General features: G+C 39.5%; 1 protein-coding gene across 6 annotated transcripts in view; it reads left to right on the top strand.

Moving 5' to 3' along the window:
• KDM3B (lysine demethylase 3B) overlaps positions 1-15985 on the top strand; it is a 68699-nt gene extending 52714 nt beyond the window's left edge. For 3 of the 6 annotated variants that reach the window (XM_075164414.1, XM_075164415.1, XM_075164416.1), the window contains 8 exons: positions 3736-3907; positions 7066-7156; positions 7244-7374; positions 10663-10782; positions 11299-11438; positions 11739-11915; positions 12483-12617; positions 14638-15985. In XM_075164414.1, coding sequence (XP_075020515.1) covers positions 3736-3907; positions 7066-7156; positions 7244-7374; positions 10663-10782; positions 11299-11438; positions 11739-11915; positions 12483-12617; positions 14638-14718 — 1047 coding nt within the window. In that variant the 3' untranslated portion in view covers positions 14719-15985. Of the gene's footprint in view, positions 1-4; positions 221-3343; positions 3508-3735; positions 3908-7065; positions 7157-7243; positions 7376-10662; positions 10783-11298; positions 11439-11738; positions 11916-12482; positions 12618-14637 lie in introns of those variants that run through there. The other 3 variants (XR_012675947.1, XR_012675949.1, XR_012675948.1) reach the window with 3 other exon arrangements.
• Positions 15986-22038: the final 6053 nt, after the last annotated feature.

The following is a 22038-nucleotide window of genomic DNA, read 5'->3' as shown; positions in this document are numbered from 1 at the left end:
TCAGGCAACTGGAGGAAGCCCTGTGTTCACATTTCCTGGGCCTCATGGGGCCATCCTGATATCTGCTGGAGGAACACAACAGGTCACAAGCACTCCTGAAGTTTTCTGGAGTGCATTGATGACAATGTCCTGACACAGCTGATCAAGGAGCCAACTAGGGAAGGGCACTCTGCTGGACCTCATGCTTACACACAAGGAGGAACTGGTTGTTGAAGTGCAGGTAAGGGGCAGCTTTGGCTACAGTGACTATCAGGTGGTGGGGTTCGGTTCAAGATCCTGAGAGGAGGGAGCAAAGCAAAAAAAGCAAGATCACAAGCCTGGGCCTCAGGAGAGCACACTTTCACCTTTTCAGATATCTGCTTGGAAGAATCCCATGCAATATAGTCCTAAAGAGAAGAGGGGCTCAGGAGTGCTGGTTGAGTCATGCTTAACTTGCCTCGTAGCCTTCTGTGATGAGATGACTGGCTTGGTGGATGAGGGGAGAGCACTGGATGTTTTTTATCTTAACTTTAATAAGGTTTTTGACACTGTCATAATGTTATCAGACAAACTGATGAAGTAAGGACTAGATAAGTGGGCAGTGTGGTGGATTTAAAACTGACTGAAATGCCATGCTCAGAGGGTTGTGATCACTAGCATGAAGTCCAGCTGGAGGCCAGTCGCTAGTGGTGTACCCTAGGGGGTCAGTATTGGGTTGAGAACTATTTAACATCCTCATTAGTGACCTAGATGGGACAGAATTCATACACGCACAGCAAGTTTACAGACAATACAAAACTGGGAGGAATGGCTGATACACCAGGTAGTTGTGCTGCTATTCAGAGGGACCTGGACAGGCTGGAGAATTGGACTGAGAGCAATCTTGTGATGTTCAGCAAGGGAAAATGTAAAGTCCTGCACCCCAGGAGGAATAACACCCTACAGCAGTACATTCAGTGGCCGGCTGGAAAGTAGCTTTGCCTGGAAGGACCTTGGGGTCCCGGTGGACAAGGGAGGTGACCGTGAGCCAAGAATGCGTCCTCGTGACAAAGAAGGGCAGTGGCATCCTGGTCGGCATTAGGAAGAGCATTGTCTGCAGGTCAAGGGAAGTGATCCTTCCCCTCTGCTCGGCACTGGTAGAGGCCACACCTGGAGTACTGTGTCCAGTTCCAGGCTCCCCAGTACAGGAAAGACGTGGACTTACTGGAGCAAGTCCAGTGAAGGGCCACAAAGATGATTAAGGGACTGGAGCATCTTTCGTATGAAGAGAGGCTGAGAGAGCTGGGACCATTCAGCCTAGAGGAACTGGGGAGTGTGGGGAGGAGGTCTTATCAACGTGTATAAATACTTGATAAGAGGGAATGAGGAAGAGGGAGCCAGACTCTTTCTCAGCAGTGCCCAGTGACAGGACAAGAGGCAATGGGCACTAATTAAAAACCAGGAAGTTCAACCTTAACACAAGGAAACACTTTTTTTTTAGTGTGGGGGTGGTCCCTTCCAATCTAAATGTTTCTGTGGTTCTGTGGGGTGTTTTTGCTTTTTTTTTCCTGAAGTTGACAGGAGTAAAGTAACAATCCCTTTTTGTTTTCTTAAACCTCACTCTCCTGGAGTTGAGGTTTCATTGCTGCCTTCTAGAACTTAAGGGCTATGTTGTGTTATATTTGAAAACCAAGGCCATTTCTGTTATCCCCAAAGTTGTTTTTTTCCCTCCATTCATTTCTGAATGAATAGTTGTCTTCACTTAGAGACTAAAATGGATACTAGTCCTGTTCGAGGCCATCACTCAATCCAGCTGAAGCAGTAGTTAGTTACTGGAGTGTTTTTTAAGCAACGTAACTACTAGAACATCTAGAGGCATCTGTGCTCCTCACAGTTGTACTGAGCTCTTCATGTGAATAAACCCAAGATCCACCTTCAGATCATTGTTAATGTATAGGGTACAGCTTGGCATTGAGTCAAACTTGCATACGCATGTGAACTGTCATTTGAACATAGGCAGCAGTTACTAAACCTAGAGTTCTTCAGGTGGGATCATCCATGTGCAAGTTTCACTTCATACCCTCTTTTCCTTTTCTCTCAAGTCTCGTCACTCTCTAGAGATTGCAGGGTGAGAGGAACTGACAAGGTCTTGGCCAGTGTTGGGAGTATTGTTAGTTTAGCAAATGCCTTGAGCATTTATGGGGAGAGACCACTCAAATCTTGGTGTGGAATGTATATAAGTGGTTAGCCTAAATATCTTAAAACCCCTTTTGCAAATGAACAGCCACTTTTCTGCTACTTGGTTTTGTACTAGGGAATTAATGATGATCCATGATTATACATAAAGAATGAGTGAAATAGTTAAAAAATTCATACCAGAATATGAAAATTTCATATGAGAAGGCTTTACTACAAATGCTGTTTCTAGTGGTAGTTACATTTGTGCTTAAAAAAAGGAGAGGTGGTGGGACTCAGCACCCACTGTACTTCCACAGGTGGATTGACCTTGGCAGGCTGCCAGATCCCTACCCAGCCGCTCTCTCGCTCTCCATTCTCAAAGATCGGGGGAAAAAATAAGGTGGAAAAGACTGTGGGTCACGATAAAGACAGGGAGATCACTTAGCGATTGCTGTCAGGGGCAAAACAGATTCAACTTGTGAAAAAGTAATTTGATTTATTGCCAATTAAAAATAGAGTAGGACAAAGCTAAGAACAAAGACAAAGCTAAAAACACCTTACCCCCACCCACCCCTCCTTCTTCCTAAAGGCTCAACTTTACTCTTCCATTCCTGACTCTTCTACCTTCTTGCCCCCCGGAGCGGCATAGGGGGGATGGAGAATAATGGGGGTTGTGGTCAGTTCATAACACTTCGTCTCTCCTGCTCCTTCCTCCTCACACTTTTCCCCTGCTCCAGTGTGGAGTCCCTCCCACAGGATACTGATCCAGCGTGGGCCCTCTCCATGGGCTGCAGTCCTTCAGGAACAGACTCCTCCAGCGTGGGTCCCCAGTGGGCCACGGTTGCTGCCAGAAAACTTGCTCCTGCATGGGATTCTCTCCAAGGGCCGCAGCCCCTGCCAGGAGCCTGGTCCAGCGTGGGCTTTCCTTGGGCTGCAGCTTCCTTCAGGGCATCTTCCTCTACTGCAGTGGGGTCCTCCACGGGCTGCAGTGTGGATATCTCCTCCGCAGGTTGCAGAGGGACAACCTGCTTTCACCATGGTCTCTTCCACGGGCTGCAAGGGAATCTCTTGAGCACTTCCTCCCCCCCCTTTCTTCACTGACCTTGGTGTCTGCAGAGTTGCTTCTCTCACTTCTTTCCCTCCTCCCTCCTACGCCACCACCCCCCAGCAGGTGTGGAGCATTTTTTTCCCTTTCTCATTATCACAGAGGCGCTGCCAGCATAAATTATGGGCTCAGCTTTGGCCAGCGATGGGTCTGTTGGAGCCAGGTGGAACCATCTGTGTCCAGCACCGGACAGCTCCCAGCCTCATCTCACAGAGCCCACCCCTGCTGCCAACACCTTGCCGTGTAGACCTAATACCCTTGCCTTAGTAAGTCTAATACAATACCACTTCTAAGGCAACTGCACATGGCCTGGAACTGAAGTTTGTTTTGACTCTGGTTATTTGTTTGATGCACAAAAACCAGACATGGTTGAAAATAGATTTGTGGTGTCTTTTGTATGATGGTAGCCAGCAGTCTCAGCTCTTAAGAAAGTTTGGCTGCATGTGTAAGAAATTTGGTTATGGTGGAGTAAGCATTCATCTTTGTATTCTCAGCCCGTGCTGGTATCTGGTGTCCATAAGAAGTTGAAGTCAGAGCTTTGGAAACCAGAAGCTTTCAGCCTGGAATTTGGAGATCAAGATGTAGATTTGGTGAACTGCAGGAACTGTGCCATAATTTCAGACGTGAAAGTGCGTGACTTCTGGGATGGCTTTGAGATAATATCTAGTAAGTAATATCTATGGCTGACTAGTTTAACTGAGCAGTCTGTCTTGCTACCTTCAACTCCTCCTTTTCTACCTATTTTCTCAAAAAATGAAAAATAATAATTAAAAAAAACCAAACCAAACCTAATAGCTATCAGTCTCATCCAAAGAAGCCATTGCTCCTTAGATGTAGCGCACCCTAGAAAATACTTTATTGGTGAAGGTTAGGGCAGGGCTGCCCAAGAAAACTTCGTCTGTACTACAGCGTGTTGGTGTATGTTACTTTCATGTGTCAAAAGATGATCCATTTCATGGGAAACTACTTTTTTTTTTTTAACTTTCCTCAGTGAAATTAATCATCAGTTACCGTTACTAAGACAGTAAGTGATTTGACTACCCTTACTCTCCTTCCAACCTTAACATTTATTGTAAAACTTAAGGGAACCTGCAGAGCAAAAACAGACTGATGCTTTCGATGCTAAAACTCAGACTTGGTGGAATACATCAAATAAGTAAACTTGACATTGCAAATTATTTTTATAGTAGATCATCTGCGAGTACAAATACATGTTTATATGTATTATGAATAGCAATGCTGTATGCATACCTCATGTGATAACACATTACTTAATGCTTGAGTTCTTCTTTGAGAAAACCTTCTGTCAAGGGTGGATGTGGAAGCTAACCAGTTAAAATTCCCAGGGATATAACTGGTCAGATTAAAGAGCTTCTGAAAAGCAGAGTGGTCTATTTTAGATTGTATATACCTAGATCAGAGTGGTCTTATATTTACAGATGTTAGAGTTGTAACAGTTCATTGCAATGTTGCTGATTTTAGTGTTGTGTATAAAACGTTTTCTGGATTTATTGCTATGTGACATAGCAGAAATGGTGAACAATTGGATGACTTAATGGAATGTTTGTTCAACAGCGAACAAAATGATAGATTTGTAGACCAAGAACATTCCCTTCCCTAGTCATTTTCCAATCAAAGAGCTCCCAACTTTTGACTTGTTTTTATATGATTCCAAGTACAGAGTCTTGTATTTTGTACTGTTAAATTTCGTACTATTTCTGTTATTACTCAGAAATAAATGGCCTAGAAGGATATAACGGTATGGTCCTTCTGTGTATTAATGGTAATTGGGAAACTTCACAAACTCTTCACTTTTGTGCCAGGGTTATTCATGAAAATAGTAAATTTGTATGGGTCAAGTTACCTTTGAGAAATGTTATTTGTAGTTTGTCTCCAGACAGGATATGCTCCTTTCAGCAAAATCAGCTGCTGCCTTTCTTTTAGACAATGCCTTTACCACACTTTATGAGAAATGTTAGTGATCTAGGTTGGAAAACCTGATTGCTTTTGCTAGTTTCTTCTAAATAAATTTTATTTAGTGTTTTTCAGCCATGTGCAATCCTCAATTTAGAAGAGTATTATTTGCTACTAGTCCAGAGATTTCACACACTAACTCATATGAAAACTGTTTGCAAATCATATAATGACTCTGACTTCTCTGCATTACATGCATTTTAGACTTCTCAAATATGTGGCTGGTTCCACCCTCCACCCCCACCCCTGCATTAAGTTATTGAAGAGATGTAGAACAGCCACTGAATTTAGAGGTGGTATTGAGATAATCCCTTAATTATTCTGTACGATACTTTATTTTAGTTAATTTTAATTTTGTGCTGTTTACTTTTAATATCTTTGAGTTTTAAGTGGACTTTTGGCAGGTCTAACTTTTTGTTTTGATCCTTCTTAGACCTGCTTTTCTTTGCTGATCAGATGTTTTCTGGGTTTTGTCCAGTTCCGTGTAATTTGTCAGATCCGTATGTTTTCTTCCAGGTAGCTCTTCACTCTGTCCTTTTTGAATAGCCTTCCTACAAGTTTCTTCTCCTTGTTTGGAACAAAGATCCTTGATGAGTTTAAAATCTTGAATATGGGAAGTTCTGAAACATCTTTAAATTCAAGTCCTTGAGCTTTTCAGTTCATTTGCCTCTCTAAAATCCGTAGCTCATCAAAATTTGTTTTCTTTAAATCAGTCGCTTTGGTTTACATATCTGCAGTTCTTAATTCCTTTTAATTTCAATAAAATCATTTTTTATATTGCAAACTAAGGCTGTCTTCTGTAGCCTGTTGATACATAACACAGATGTGATTCACAGGTCTCCAAGTCCTAGTTTCTTAGATATCTATGTTTTCTCTTTTGGTGCTGTCAGCAGCTCTGCTAGGTCTGGGGAAGATCAGTTGCTTTTTGTTTGGCTGACAATCCTTGGTAAGGTAGGAAGTGGTGAAGGATGTTATTTTCTGGGGAAAAGGGGATGTGAAGGTGTCAGACTGCAGTACATCCTGTTTTCCAACTGATGGCTTCATGTAGAGTTGTGAAGAATCTGGTAGAAGAGTCAACTTTGTTTCTCTCTAAATGTCATGCTGAGTCTTCTAAGCTGCTGCACGTACCACTTCCAGATGTTCTCTCTTAGTCATTGTAATATCTGAGGCAAAACAGCAGTTGATGTGGTCAGTGCTGTCATGTCGTACATCCAGTATGGATACGTGGCATACGTAATGTCATCTTTCTATGCTACCAGCTTTATCTCTTAGCAGTCAGGACTTGCGTGCGACTCTTGAAGTGAAGAACAAATTTTTGAATTTGGCACCCTGCTAATTTGAGTGCCTCCAGCAAAGAAGAATTTAAAAAACTAAAGGCTGTCTTCCTTAGTAACCACCTGCCATTTAGCTTTTTTGAGTGTGGTGTACCGTGGTTTCTTGCTTTGTACTGAGGTTTGGGTTGATTTCAGAGCATGAACCAATAACTTTAGTTTTATAGAAGCACCATTCCTCTTGAAATGAAAGATAAAACTCCTTTAGACTTTGGTAAAAGTAGTAAGGTGGAATGCTTTGGTAAGGCTTGTTTTTGAAGTTGGATAAAAACTGTTCTAAAACTTAGCAACTGTGCAAGATCTGTCAAACTTCTGCTCTAGGTAATGATATATATCCCTCTAATTGTTAAACTGTCGTTTGGTCATACTATGATAATGCTTGGAAGCCCAAAGAAAAATCAGGATCCATTTTGCTGTGCAATGTAAGAGGTCTTGGTAGAAAAGACTTGCAGCTTAAACAAGGTAATGGGCTGTGGTAAAAAGATACTACATGAAGAAATCTTAATTTGTTTCTTGCAGAACGGCTCAGGTCAGATGATGGTCAGCCAATGGTACTAAAGTTAAAGGATTGGCCTCCAGGGGAGGACTTTAGAGATATGATGCCTACAAGGTAAGTAAACCTTAGCAGTCCTGTAGGCATTGATACTATAGGCACTACAGGAGGAAAACATGCCTTTGTTCTCTTTTTGCTCTCTAGGTTTGAGGACTTGATGGAAAATCTTCCTCTTCCTGAATATACCAAGAGGGATGGCAGATTGAATTTGGCTTCTAGACTGCCAAGCTACTTTGTCCGTCCTGACTTGGGTCCCAAAATGTACAATGCCTATGGTATGTGAGAATAGTTCTGCAGATGTTGATTTTTGTGACTCTCTATTGTGCTCTTTGTTATACTTGGGGCATATGTAAGGCTGTGGCATTAATCAAAACTCAGTGCTTGTCCTAGAGCACACTGTCATTTTTTTAATTGGTCCTGTGATCTATTCCTGTGCTAGTCCTCTCTCTGTCAGATGGGCCTTGTGATTTCCAAGAGATGTACATATGATAAGTTTGCAAACAATTGTTATTTAATACATATAATAAGCATAATACTGATTCAGGGTTCAAGGAGAAGCTAATACCTTTTCGAGACCAATTGATACATTTGAGAGGAAAATTAGCCAGCTTCTGCGCACTTTGATCTGTGTGTTTGTGTTTTCAACCAGGGTTGTAGTTTTTTTCATCCATGTCTAACAACACAGACCACAGACAACACACAAGACAAAACTGTCACCGTGTTCAGCTGCCTGTATTGGATAGATTTGTCCTCTTAAGACTGTAATTATATAGTAGGTACATAGCATGCAAATGGAGGAAACCTTTGTCTGAACACATACCGTGCATGGGGCTGTGAAGCATTAAATTTTCAAATGATTGTCAATATAGTAGAATGTGGAGGATATATGAATGCATTTCGTATCAACTTGAATTATTTCAGTTCCTGAATGTACTGACTTTGAGGCCATGGCCAAAAGCACGTTTTGGAGACACTTAATTTAAAACAAATGATTGTTAAAGTTCCAGGATACTTTGAAATAACCAATTGATTTGGAAGTATGTACTTTTGCAACTTTAGAGTAAGATAAAGTAGTTGCTTTTTGTATATACTGAAAAATGTCAGGCGATACTGATAAGGAAAGAGTTACAGCCATCTTGCAAAGCAAGTATGTGAAGCAAACTTACCCTAATGTAACTTCTGTATCTCTCTTTGAATATTTATGAGACAGGAGTGCAGGGTTTTTTAAGGTTTTGCATTCCAATTACTCCAATATACCTACAGTAACAACTCACCTGAGGACATGAAAGATTTTTCATTGTTTTGTCTTTTTTAAAAAATGTTTTAGCTCTGTAACCAAATGTGGATTAGACTTAAGCTGTAAATCAACATATTGCAGTTCTGAGGAAGTGTTTGTGGGGTTATTTTGGTTTTTTTTAGCAGTATGACATCAGAAATGAGTTAAAAAAAATAGGGGTTTGTGAACTTAGGCAAACTGAGATTATTCAGTATTTAACGGTGTTCAATGTTTTGGTTTATGTATTACTTGACATGTAAGTTGAGTGAAGAAGGCTGTACACCGAAGAACTTATAATGTAATCAAGCAATATATGTATGAGTGCAGCAAGAAACAAGGTAATCGGTGACGGCTAACTTGTCTTTGTGTATTGCTAGTTGCTAGCAATGGAAGAAATGGATTCATTTTGTTGAATTTATCTTAAATGTCGAAGTTCTCTTTTCCTTTGTATCAGAGTTTGTGGAGGGAGTGTTGACGGTATTTTTTTAGCATAGAATGTAACCCTCTACTATTTGATCCTTCTTAGATGTATAGGTCTTCATTTGAAAAGAGAAGGTATTACACTTTGTTTACTTTCAAGTTAAAAGAAAAAATTTAGCTAGGTCTGTCTTCAAAAACAGTTTTATATCTTTTTGCTCTTAGCTGCTTTGCAGACAAATTAAAGGGTGGCCCTAGAGATAAAAACAGTAATTCTGTCTATGGTGAATAAGCATAACTTTTCTAGTGTATTAAATGTATTTTGGTTGTAAACATATGGCTTTGTTTTCTGAATATGTGGTGGAAAAAAGTTCTCAATAGTGAGGTAAAGTCTTTCATGCGCTTAGCATTTTAAAGCATTAAGATAGAAAAATTGTGACTGGAGCTTGATTCTTAAAGTGATACCCAGTTACCTAAATAAAAGGACTGTTTACAGAAGTTAACCATGAAGAAATCTTATTCCCTTCAACAGGTTTTGTGTGTAAAGGACCCTTAAATATTGACCAGTTTTATATATAAATACCTGAACTGTTTAACATATGACTTGCCATTGATGTTGTATTTGTATTTCCCAGCATACTCTGTGTGACTTAGACCACTAGCAAATAATTAAGGAAAGAGTGATACTTCTTAAATTATATTCTGCTGCATCTGGCAAAGCACAGTTTTGGGGTGGGGGTTGTAAGGGCCCTTACTTGAGGTCAATAATTAACCTATCTTTTGTGAATTTGTCTGGCCTGTTTTTTGAACCTATATATTATATTTATCCATGTTTGTATTTCAGTTGTGCTTTCTTAAAGTTCATGTTAAAACTGTCTAAATTAGCTACTGTTTCTGGTCTGTTATGATAGGTACTGTACAGTGAATTGAGTTCCTTTCCCCAGAAGCTTATATTTTAAATAGAAAAGAGAAATACAATGGTGATCCTAAAACATAACCAGTAGTCTTGTGGTCATACTTACGTTAGTGTTTGTTGATACAAAGATTTTTTAATCTTTTAATTTTTTTCCCCATGTTACTTGCTAGAGGAGATGGTAAAGCAAAAGTAGAGAGAGCGAGTGTGCTATTGAAGGGTCAGAGGAAGAGAGAAGTATATGTGTTATATGAGAAGGTGAAAGAATTAAGCAGCAAACATTTGAAATCTTTCTCCATTACTCATAGCCACTTGAGAGGGCTAAGATATCGAATATATAAAGGTATAAGTGCTTGAGAGTATGCAGGTGTTTTTCCTTAATTGTAATCTGAACTGTTAATGATGAGTTGGACAATAACTGCTGTGAATTCAACTGATCCCATGGTTTTACAGCTGAGGATGAGAAAATAATGAACTGCAGGAGGCTTATACTTGTAACAGTCCAATGACTTGCTGCACACAGTATAATGCTAATGCCCCTTACAGCAGTCGGGGTTTCTCTTGTACCTCTAAGCAAAGGAAAACAGTGCCAAAGAATGCCTACTAACTTTGTATTATGAAAGCTAAGTTCCCTACTACAGACTGTATAAATGACCCTCGAGAGAGACACAAAATTGTAAAGTCCATGTTCAGGCTTTGTTTTTAAAATGCTTGTTTTCTCATGACTTGGGTGAACTATATTTGCTACTTCTATTTCCTGTAAAATAAAAATAGTAGTTATCAGTAAACTTTTTAATTATGCCACACATGATGTGAAAATAACTACTTCAGCTGCCCTTTGACATTGGTTTCTGCTCTCATTGCTGTGTGAAGTTAGCATTCTAGAAAGATCTTTCAGGCAGGTTATTTCTATAAGAGCTTAAACAGAATTTTGTGTTATTTTACACTCTATTATAGGCTTAATTACTGCAGAAGACAGACGAGTTGGTACCACAAACCTGCACTTGGATGTATCTGATGCTGTTAACGTCATGGTGTACGTTGGGATTCCCATTGGGGAAGGGACCCACGATGATGGTAATGTTTGAGGAAAGCTGTTTTCTGTCCATTAAAAATCAATTGTGTGTGTGAGAAAGACAACTGTACCTTTTATTGCTTAAGCTTGTCATATTTATGAAATATAACCCAAATATACAAGGCAGTTTGCTACGTCTGCAGCACATATTTAAAAGTGCAGTCATGCTTCATTGGTTCCCAACTGTGGAAGCAGCAGAGTTTTGCTAGAAATTAGGTATCTCCCCGAAGAAAGGAGGAGAAAGGGTGATAAATTACTCTTTCTTCTTCTTGTATTTGAATAATTGTAGTTAGTTCAGTTTGAATTCATGACTGAGCTTTGTGATTAGCTGTCAGTTGACACATTTCCTGAATTTTGTTAAGATAAAGCTTGATGTGCTTAGAAAGGGCACTGTATGATGCAGCAGTTGCAGTAGCAGTGTGACTGGATTTAGTGGCTCAAAATGCTCCTTCCTCTTCTATATGTCAAAAATCAGCAGCTTTGTAATCATACCACTTTTATGTGGATTCCCCTTTCAGAGGTTCTGAAAACAATTGATGAGGGAGATGCTGACGATGTAACAAAGCAGCGAATCCATGAAGGAAGAGAGAAACCTGGAGCATTGTGGCACATCTATGCTGCCAAGGATGCTGAAAAGATACGGGAACTTCTCCGGAAGGTATGTTGGTTACAAAGGAGGCTTGAGCCTACAGGATTCCTTGACTAGCTTGCTTAGAGCAGCTAAATGATAGAAATTGCTATCAACATCAACTGCGTAGGTATTCTAATGCTGTCTTTGGGGACATTAATAGTTATTATGTTCCCAGGTTTTCAGCCTGGTCCAGAATCTTCATATTAATGCACATGTCACTAGTTAAGACCTAAGTGAGCTTAATGAAAGTAATGTCCTACCTTGAAATAGTTTGTTATGTTTTTTGGTACAGAGCTTTTTGTAAGCCACCCCATATCTTGGCCCTAGGTTGGAGAAGAACAAGGCCAAGAAAATCCCCCAGATCATGACCCCATTCATGACCAAAGCTGGTACTTGGACCAGACCTTACGTAAGCGGCTCTATGATGAGTATGGTGTACAAGGCTGGGCAATAGTGCAGTTCCTTGGAGATGCTGTGTTCATTCCTGCAGGTGCTCCCCATCAGGTAAGTATGCCAATTCTAGGCCATATTGACAAATAGAATTGAATTTGAGGCACAACAGAACTGTGACTTCAAAATAACTGTTAGTTAATATTGTTGACTTAGGTTCCTTTTTCTACATATGCAGTTCTTAGAGGAGCTATTTCAATTGGATCTTAGTCATTATATTAGTAAAAATTGTATAAATACCAGAATGATGTGTACAGTACTGTGATGGAATTTAGAAAAAAAAATTAGGGTGAATGGTGGGAAAACATTTCTGTGTAGTGAAACTTCAGCCAAGGGAACAGAATTCAAAAAAAGTATGGAGAACAGTAGGGACACTTGCTTTGGGGAACACTAGTGTATGTGGGAGAATAGGAAACTTGTTAAGATGTCGTGTATTTTGTTCTTTTTTTTTTTTACTTTATTAGACACAATACTGTGTGAGATCAAATAAGCTTCAGTTCCTGTTTCTGATAAGTAAATGTGGAAGAACATAGCATACGGGCTGGTGGGGTTTTTTGAGGTTTTTTGGGTTTTGTATGGTTCACCCAATTTTGATTATCATTTGATATGGGTTTTTTTTAGGTCCATAATTTGTACAGCTGCATTAAAGTGGCAGAAGATTTTGTATCTCCAGAACATGTGAAGCACTGCTTCCGTCTGACCCAGGAGTTCAGGCACCTGTCTAATACTCATACAAACCATGAGGATAAACTGCAGGTAACCATTTTATGACAGTAGTCACTGAACATATCCTGTGTTTTGCCAGCTTTGTTCAGTACTAGAAAAGTGTGGCTAATGATTTAAGAAAAAAATAACAACTTTCCACAACTTTGGAGGTTCTCATTTGATAAGTATTTAAAAAATAATGAATGCACCTATGTCTACAGTATTATGTAAACAAAAATCAGTAATAAACTTTTGAATTTCCAGAGAACTTTCCCACATTGGACTAGTTCATGTGTCGGTATTAATAAGTTCTTAAATGGCTGAATTCTGAATGACAGAGAAGCTTAGCAGAAAAAAAAACCTTATTAAAAAGGAAAAAGCAGTGCTTGGTTTTGAAGAGATACGTTTATTTGTCCAAGGACACGTATTTGTTTCTTTATTGCCTAAAGGAAGATTGCTCTAAAAGTGAAGGCTTGCTTATTTAAATCAGGGACATGGTTTAGTGGTGGACTTGGCAGTGTTAGGTTTACAGTTGGACTCGATGATCTTAAAGATCTTTTCCAACCTAAATGATTCTATGATTCTAAGTTAGTCCCAAACAGGAAAATTAAATGTGTTTTGGTTTGAAGAAATGTGATTGCTTAAACTAATAATTATGCACAGAACATATTATGCACTGAAGTAGTACATTGTGTATAAGATGGTAAGTTCTACAGAGAGAAGACCATAGGAGATCTTTTTTGATTTCACCTATGTATGCTTCTGAAGAGTTAGTATCTGTTTAGTTTGCAAATTTCGTTGTCAGCATGTAAAATGAAGGAGGGTGGAGATCTGCAGAATGGCTATTCTTGCAAGAGTGAGTACTCAATATAGAGCCATTCTCCAGTATGTCACCCAAGAATGTCAGAACTTAGCATGTTAATTCTCTCAAATAATTCAGTGAAAAATTGCTATAAAATTCTGTATGGATTTGCACAGGATTTTAAAGGAAAGCAGAAATAGGATCAACTCTCATTGTGGGGATCCAGCTTCTAACACTGTACCTCTTCAGCTGTAGTGATACAGATGTGGAATTGTTTCTGTAAATGAATAGGTTGCAAATGAATAATGCTTATTATTGGGGGGGGGAGGAGGGGAGAGAAAAAAAAAGAAAAAAGTAACTGCTGGCAAAGTGGAACTCAGTACTCCTATGAAAAGGAATACTGGTTGTATTTGTGCATCACAGCCAAACTTTACCATTTTTCTTTGTCGTTTTTCATGTATATTTTTGTAGTATTTTTATATAAACATCTGTCTATTTTTTATATATAATCTCTTTAAAAAAAAATACCGAGACAATAACTGTTGCATAAATGATACAAAAGACTGAGATCATATGTACATTAGGAAAAAACGATGGTGCGTGGCAGTTGAGTAAGTGCAATTAAGCTACTCACTTAGAGGTGAAACTGTTGTGTTCAATACCTAGAAACTGAATTCATATAAACTTAGATCAGAAACAAGATAGAGCTTTGATTGTTAAATAGCTAAGTGTGGAACAGATTGCTGTGAGTACTAGTGGATTTTTTAATCTCTGATCTTGCATGCATTTCTGGAAGATGCACAAATTAGAAGGATTTCTGGCGTCTATATAAAGCCAACAGGATGATTTGTTGCACCGTCATAATTTAGATAGGGTTAAACCATATGATTTTCATGCTCCTTTTGGGTTTGATTTATGTGAATCTGTGAGTGACTTGGATCACAAGGACTTTTTCAAAGTAATCTTATATGCATGACTTCATAGCATACTTTGTCCTAGCTCTCATGAAAGAGAGACTTAAAACAACATAAGTATATGTTGCTGGGTGATCAGAAAATGAGTTAATAAATCAGTGCAGGTGTCTAAAATATTTGTCGTCTAAACATGACAGTTAAAATTTGTGCTGTTGATATCCTGAAGCAGTGATAGTATATAGTTTGTGTATACTTGCCAACTATTACAAATTCAGCTGTCGAAGTTGATTGCGTGGGTATGTAAGACTCTCCTTGTTAGCCTGTAGAAGTTGATTTTTTTTTTTCCCTGTTACAGGTGAAGAACATTATCTACCACGCAGTGAAAGATGCTGTTGGCACACTGAAAGCTCATGAATCCAAACTAGCTAGATCATAGAAATTGCTAATTCCAAATGCCCTGTGAAGTAAGCCTTTTGCTCACAGTATATACAGGGACTGCACATGACTGCCTCTGCAGGAGCAGAGGCTTCTCACTAAGAGCTGGTGTGGTCAGTATTACACACACTCTTCAGCCACTGTTTTCTACGCTGCCTCAACACTGAAGGTCTAATGGAAGGTCGCACTGTTACATGCAGAATTCCAGATTCTAACGAAAGGTGCCATGTCCCTTTCCTGTGGCCTTTTGCAAATTGGAAGAACATGGAAACCACTTGGTGTTCCTGCATATTATGATTAGAAATGGTATAAAGAGTGTGGATGTTTTTTTTCCTCATGCCTAGTTAGTCTCCACGAAGTTAGAAGGAATGTGCTGGAGGTGGGTTGTCCTACTGCAGACTTAGTTGATAGCTGCTGAAGGAGTGTGACCAACAGTAGCCCAACTGCAGAAATTTAAGCAAACTTCCCATGTGAGATACAGGCCAAGGAAAAGAATAAAGCTATTCTCTGCACTCCCCTTCTTGTAGCCGTTTCTCTATACACTGTAGAGTTGCAGAAATAAAGGGAGAACCCACTTTTTTTCCCCAGGAGACTCCAGAGATAGGAGAATTGTGTATTTAGTGAAAAACTAGGTTTGTAGTGAAACAGTTAATATTTCATGAAAGTAGATATTTTTAGTATTTTTGAAGTACCACAACTGTTCCTGGATTTTCAAGGAAAGGCGCATTACATTTAGTCTTCCTTTCAATAAAATCAAGAAGTGATTTTTAGAAAGCAGTCCAAAATAGCACAAAAACAGCCAAAGGAGAGTGAATAGAAATCGACACCCCACCTCCCTTGCCCATATTCCTCACCCATCTTCCCCCCCTCTCCCTGCGCCACCCTGCTTCCTCAGAATGAGAAGTAAAAAGGAGTATAAACTCTGTTCTCATGTGGAGATGTTGTACATCTCTCCCTGCACTGGTGACTGCAGGCAATAGTTCACCCAATACCAGTGCTAGTTGAAAACATCTATCCTTTCCAAAGTGAAGGAAAAGTTAACTTTCAGTGTCAACTTTGTCCAGAACTATTTTAAGTAAAATGTTCCTGCTTGATAGAACTGTATTCAGAATTTACTAATGTCAGCATTGATGCAATGGATTTCATTGTCCGGGTACATGGGGAAATGTATCTACCTTATATCCAGCTGTACTGTAGTGCCACCTGCAGGCCTGTTAATATGTTCACGGTTATTTCATTTTTTTAAAAATAAAAGTCATTTACTGTAACAGCCTGGGCAGTTTCTTTCAGACTTGTGCACTGATCTTCCTGCTTTGAGTTTGTCTCAGCTTCTGCCGCTGGTAGCGTAGGCTACCTGTTAATTTCTTGACCTGTGTCTGACCAGAGGCTTGGCTGTTTTACGCCTGGCGTCCCAAGTACGTGCTGGGAGCATACCAAGCTACCTGCAGATTCTTGATTCTCAGAGACACTTTGGGTAGAGGATCTGTCTTGTCCTAAACAGCATCTCTTGTGCTGCGCTCCCCACCTCTCACTATCTTCCTAACGGGTTGGGGTTCAGAGCTGCCCTCTCCGCTGGAGATTCGGATGGGGTGGTAAAGGTTCCCTGGTTTCTGACCTTGGAGGTTGTGGTGGCAGCAGCAGCTCGGTTCACTGCCATGAGGCATGCTGGCAGCTTCTCACGTTGGTTACTGGGTGCAAGTAGTTCGGTCCCAGGCTTTTGCTGCCTTCATCCTCCTGCAGCTATCCTGTGAAGATGGGCTAATTCGGTCCGCTACAGATGAAAAGGGTTATCCCAGGCCCGTGAACCATTCAACTTCACCATATTCTTACTGTGCAGAATTTCTTGTGCGCTTCTGTTGTAGTCTGTGCATTCTGAATGGTTAATTATAGCTGAGATGTTTCTCTCATTTGTGTGTGTGTGTATCAGCAATTAGAATTGGATAAAGATCAAAAAGACAAAGACTTGGCTGTGTGTAATGCAATAGCTTCAGTCATTTCCAATGCAGAGATCTACACTAAGAGTTCTGCATCTTTGTTTGGTTTGAGTCTATCAAATATTGTTTCTGTCTCTTGAATTTCCTCTTTTATTAATCATGGGTACAATCAACCTAAAGCAATACTCAGCCAAAAATCAGAGGAATGATTTGCACAAAAATTAAAGATTAAGAAATATGTAGCAATCCAGATTTTGGACCAGATGAGGACAGGAAGAATTTGTAAATTGATCTGGCAAATCAGTTCCGGTAACTTACGTTTGAAAACTTTTATCCTTTATCTGGATTGTATGCATCAGGAGATGGAGCCTACCACTTCTTTTGGCAAGTTTTCCAAGTAGGTAGCTTTTTTATATGGGGCACAAATTTGCATTTATGTAGATTCAGAATCCACTTACAATTCTTGCTTGTTTTCCCCCAAGAGAATGTCTTCAGTTGATTAAAAGCTGTAATTGTCAGCTCTTGGAATTCTGTTCAACAAATTAAAATTTAGCTGTTACTGTACAGCAATTTCAGAATTTCTGAAATAGAATTTTCATGTATCGTGTATCTGCAAACACATAGGTTTTTATTTATTAATACTAATCAGATATATAAATATATTTAAATCACATATAGCATTCATATATTTATTGATGTATATATTATACATCACATATATTATCTATTACATTTTGCAGGGGTTTTGTTTGGTTTTGTTTTCTTTAAAACATGCTTCGCTTCTGCTCTCTGCTGTAGCCTTACATGGTCAGGGACATTTTATGGTACTTGTAACCAGACTGTGAAGCTCACTGCAAGTCTATCATGTTGATGCCAGAAGTAATTGTATTTAAAGCTTCTACTATATCCTTTGACAGAGTTGCAAGATTTAATTATGCTTTGTTTAAAAGTATGTACCTTTGTTAGCTTAGTAATTTAACTGGGCTCCAGAGCCTTTTTTTCCCCAAGAAGTGTTTGTCCTCTGTTTACCCCTTGGACCATTTTCATAGCTTCCTAGTTCTTTTATGTGCCATTTCACTCCCCCGATGCATGTCTTCCAAGATGAACAGTTTTGGACTGTAAAATCTTTGCATAGAATCTGCTCAGTGCCTCTCATTTGTTCTTGTTGACTTTCTTGTGCCTCCTTTTTGTTCAGCTACCCCGTTTTTGAGGGAAGATGATTAAAACCCTGTACATAGCTTGAAAGTTTGTTCACCATCCTTTTCTGTGGTGAGATAACGGTGTTCATTATTCGTTTCTGAAACATTCCTGTTGCTGCATTTCTTACTAATGCTAAGCACTGAGATTTCCAGTAGTGATGATTGTACTATCTTTCCTGAGTAGTGACAGCTAATCTGGGGCCTGTCACATATGCATTTATACGTGTATGGTTAGGGTGCTCTCAAGGGCACGTGTTAGGATTCTCTCTTAACAGGGTTTGTGTGAAGGGTCAGTATAAGCACTCACCCTCCAGTACCCACCAGTTCTGTTATACGTCATATAGAGCTTACAGCAAAAGTAGCCAGCCAAAGTGATTATAAAATTGTTTTAAGATGTACAATCAGTAGTCTTTATCACAGTATTTTCTGGTTACAAATTTTAAGGGGCAGCCGATATGTTACCTGGAATGTAAGCAGATTAAAGGAGACATTATAAATTAGAAATTTTTGAGCAGAGGGAAAATAAAAACTTCAGTTGTGCGTCTTGAAATGTAGTTCACTGCAGCCATGACACTTGTTCTACTGAACGCTGTCTTGCCATTACTAAACGGAGTTGCACAAGATAGTGGGCAGGCACCATTTCTGAATATTGGCTTTAAGCTCTGGCTGTCTTTTAGCCAATGTCCTGTGGAACTACAGACAAGTGGAAGCAGGAATTCAGGATTATACGGCTGTTGGCCTGCCCAAGTGAATTGGGATTGCATTCACAATACTGAAGCTTGGTGTGTATTCAACCATGCAAGGGCATACTCAGCACTGTCATTCAACAGTTTTTCACAGAGCCTTCAAAACGTTACACAGGACACATTCATCTTTTTCTCTCAGTCTCAGATGAAGAGGAAAAAATAACGTCCCCGGTCTGAAGATTTCACTTCTTTTCAATCCAACAACTTCCTTTTCTTGATATTGATGAAAAATGTAACAGTCTGCAAGGGTTAATTTTACAACACTTAATCTTTTCTCTGTTTATAAACTGTACTCTGAGGCAACTGAACCAGGCAACACAAATATGGGAAAAATTAAGTACTTTATACATCAAAGGTTGTGATCCATTTGTTGTTCCTCCGAAAGATTCTGAGACAGCCTCTTGTAGAACCTGAGGATGTGGAATCAGAATTGGAGCAGAGGAGTTAGATGTCAAGCAGTAACTTGAATTTACCTGCAATACAAATCAGATAAATGAAGTTACCAGGCATGGATATTCTTTAAAATTATTGCTCCTATGTACATATGCCTTCCTTCTCCTTCCTCACTTCTGATAGTCCTTTAATAGCTCTCTGAGCTTCTACAGTTGAGAGGTATTGGGTGAGCTGTATGACACACGCTAGTGCTTATTCACGCATCAAGCATATCTTGCAAGTATTGCTTTGGTGGAAAAGGAGTCTGAAACTACACAGCGTGTGAGTGAAGCAGAGCATGGAAGCACCTGTGGACATCTTACAGGCTCTGGTTACCGGTAAGTAACCTTACCTTCTGATTGTCAACTTCAGTGTTTTCCCAAACTTATCCCCTGCCTATCCGGGATGCATAGACCTGCTTGCGGTCACTCTTTCCCAATGCATCTTGGAACCTGAAATCAGCCCACAGCTTGCTTTCCTCTTAATTGTCAGTGTCTTTAAGATCCCTATTCTCAACCTTTGAAAATGAGCTGCATGCTCCCACCAGGCCTTTGAAAAATAACCAGGCAGAACTCCTCTTACTCTTCTCTCTTATCTCCCTCATCCTCCTGCCTTACAAGAGCTTTTTATTTTATGTAGCCTTTATACAGGCTAATACGAAAATGGTAAAGTGAGCTTCAAGAGCTAGATAGCACAAAACACAGCTCCTTCCCCTAGGAAGGTCTCTTCTAACTAAACAGCTTTCAATCACAAAGCAAAACAGGTAAAGAAGGGAGATGTTCTCAGAATAATTTCCAGTTCTAGGGCCTTACCTCCTACGATGTTAGTTTATACTGTCCACTTGCACTTTTTCTGTGTTTTCCTTAGCCCTTTCAGTGTTTGATACTCTTCCATTACAGTTTGCACCTTTTAAGCTTCAGAGAGAGGGTTCCCATTGTGTTCTTCCATTTCACCTTTCTTCGTTAAGACCCTTACTCTGCTAAACTTTTCCAGATGCACTCTTGTGTTCTTGAGCCCTGACTAATTGCTGTTCCTCTTCACTACAGCAGCTTCTGCCTGAACTTCGGCTTTAACGGGATCTCTGGATCTGACTGGCATTGTTCTAAATGTAGCTCTGCTTAAGCTGCTCTAATCAAGGAGCAGTTAGTTTGATTCCCATGCCTTATTATTTAGGCCATAATAGATTGATAGATATTTGGTCTCCTATTTTAACCATTTGTAGAACACAAATTTGTCATGAGTTACTTCAGCAGTAGCATATCTGCTAGAAAAATATACAGCCTTAATTTGAAAACAATCGACAGTTGCTTTCCTGGGTAGGTCTTAAGATCTTAATTACACAGCACTATACAATATTACTAATAACTTAATAAAAAGAATACTACTAATAAATCATTCTATTTTAATTTGACCTGCAGCCGGCTTTTGTTCCAAAAATAGCCCTTCAGTACCAGTAGTTTCTCCTTGTGGGAAGGTAAGTTAATGAATTAATTTCTCATTCTTCTTTATGATACGGAAAGAAATTGAGCTACTTATTGCTAACTGTAAATTGCTAGCTTAAAATACGTTTCCTGAAGTTGCTCTAAAGCTCAACGTGCTGCTTAACAATGAGCTGCCACTTAAGACATTCACAAGACTACCTGCTCTACTAATGTTGATGTTCATATTCTGTTGTTCTTACCACCATTTATTTCTAATGCACTGTAAACCTTCATACAGCTCGTCAGCACATTGAACAGCTTAAAACACTAAGGTACTTTATTTAGGTGCCACTTACCCATCCTACAGTTATTTAGCACTCCCATACACTTCATACGTTGGACTCACCAGGTCTCTGAATTTTCTCTCTTCGATTTGCATCTTCCGTTCACCTAAGTATGAACTCATTATTCAAATACCAGAGCTGTTGCCATGCTGGTCCCTGATGTGAAACTGGTGCAGTTAGAAATAGAATTATTTTGCTGAAGGTTGTGCGTGTTTGCATTACTTGGATGTGTGAAAGCAGATTCCTTTTATCCTATTTGTAGGTCAGTTATGCCATCGATGGTGTAAATTGTGCAGTCCCTTATGCAATCATTTTGTGGCCATTCATATCCAAAAAGCAGACTATGACAAAATGTTGTCACTGTCTGTAGAGACATTTGTGTTTTCAACTCTTACATGCAATGGAATGTTGCTAATGTTTTGTATTTTTCATCATTGCTCATTATACTAAAGTTCATGCACTCATGAGAAAATTCTTCCCTGGCAGCTCTTTGTTTTTCCTCTGGCTCTTTCTTTGGTCTCTTTTCTTTTCATAAAGGCTCTTTGGCAAGTAATGAGACTTTGCCATAGTGCCTGCCTTCAGGGTGTTTTTTTGGTTAGCTGAAGAACCACAATAGTATTCTAGAAAATAATTTTTTTTTTTTAATTAAAAATTGGCTTATGTAATGGTCATTTTAATGTGATTCAGAGATCTGTGTACTGGGCCTGATCAATCCTTGACTGTAATGTGTACGTACAGGCTACCTGGGGGGGCAAAAGGGGCCCACGAATTAACTCTGGCATTGACTGAGGAGGAGGATTCTCTTAACAGTATTCCTTGGCGAGTTGTTAAAATACAATTTCTGGTACTCTGATATGCTGAAGCATACGTATTCCCACCCTATAACAAGGATATTTCCTTTTTTTTCTCCACTGTTCAGCCTTGTCTGTGTAGTTAAGCAATCCTCGGCCTCTCAGCTGAAGTTTCCAAGAACGAGAGCACTAGGCAACAGTGAATTACCCTGGAAATGACAAGTAGCAGCCTTCATCCCTTTGGTTTGGTAACCCTGACCTCTGTATCAGCGAGTTAGTTTTGTTTTACATCCGGTTTTGGTTGAAACTGGGAGCCGTGGGACTTTGAAACGCTTTTAAACCTAACTAATCTGTTTGTTTGTAGCATTTAATCGCTGTTGTCTTGAACTCCCTACAGGAGGCAACTTTACGTGGTCTCTGTATCCGTGATCTCAGTTCAGCACCCTCTCGTCTG

Source organism: Calonectris borealis, chromosome 15 (genome assembly GCF_964195595.1).
Source record: "Calonectris borealis chromosome 15, bCalBor7.hap1.2, whole genome shotgun sequence".
Taxonomy (NCBI): domain Eukaryota; kingdom Metazoa; phylum Chordata; class Aves; order Procellariiformes; family Procellariidae; genus Calonectris; species Calonectris borealis.
Note: the sequence above shows the minus strand (reverse complement) of the source record. Positions and strands in the feature narration are given on the sequence as shown.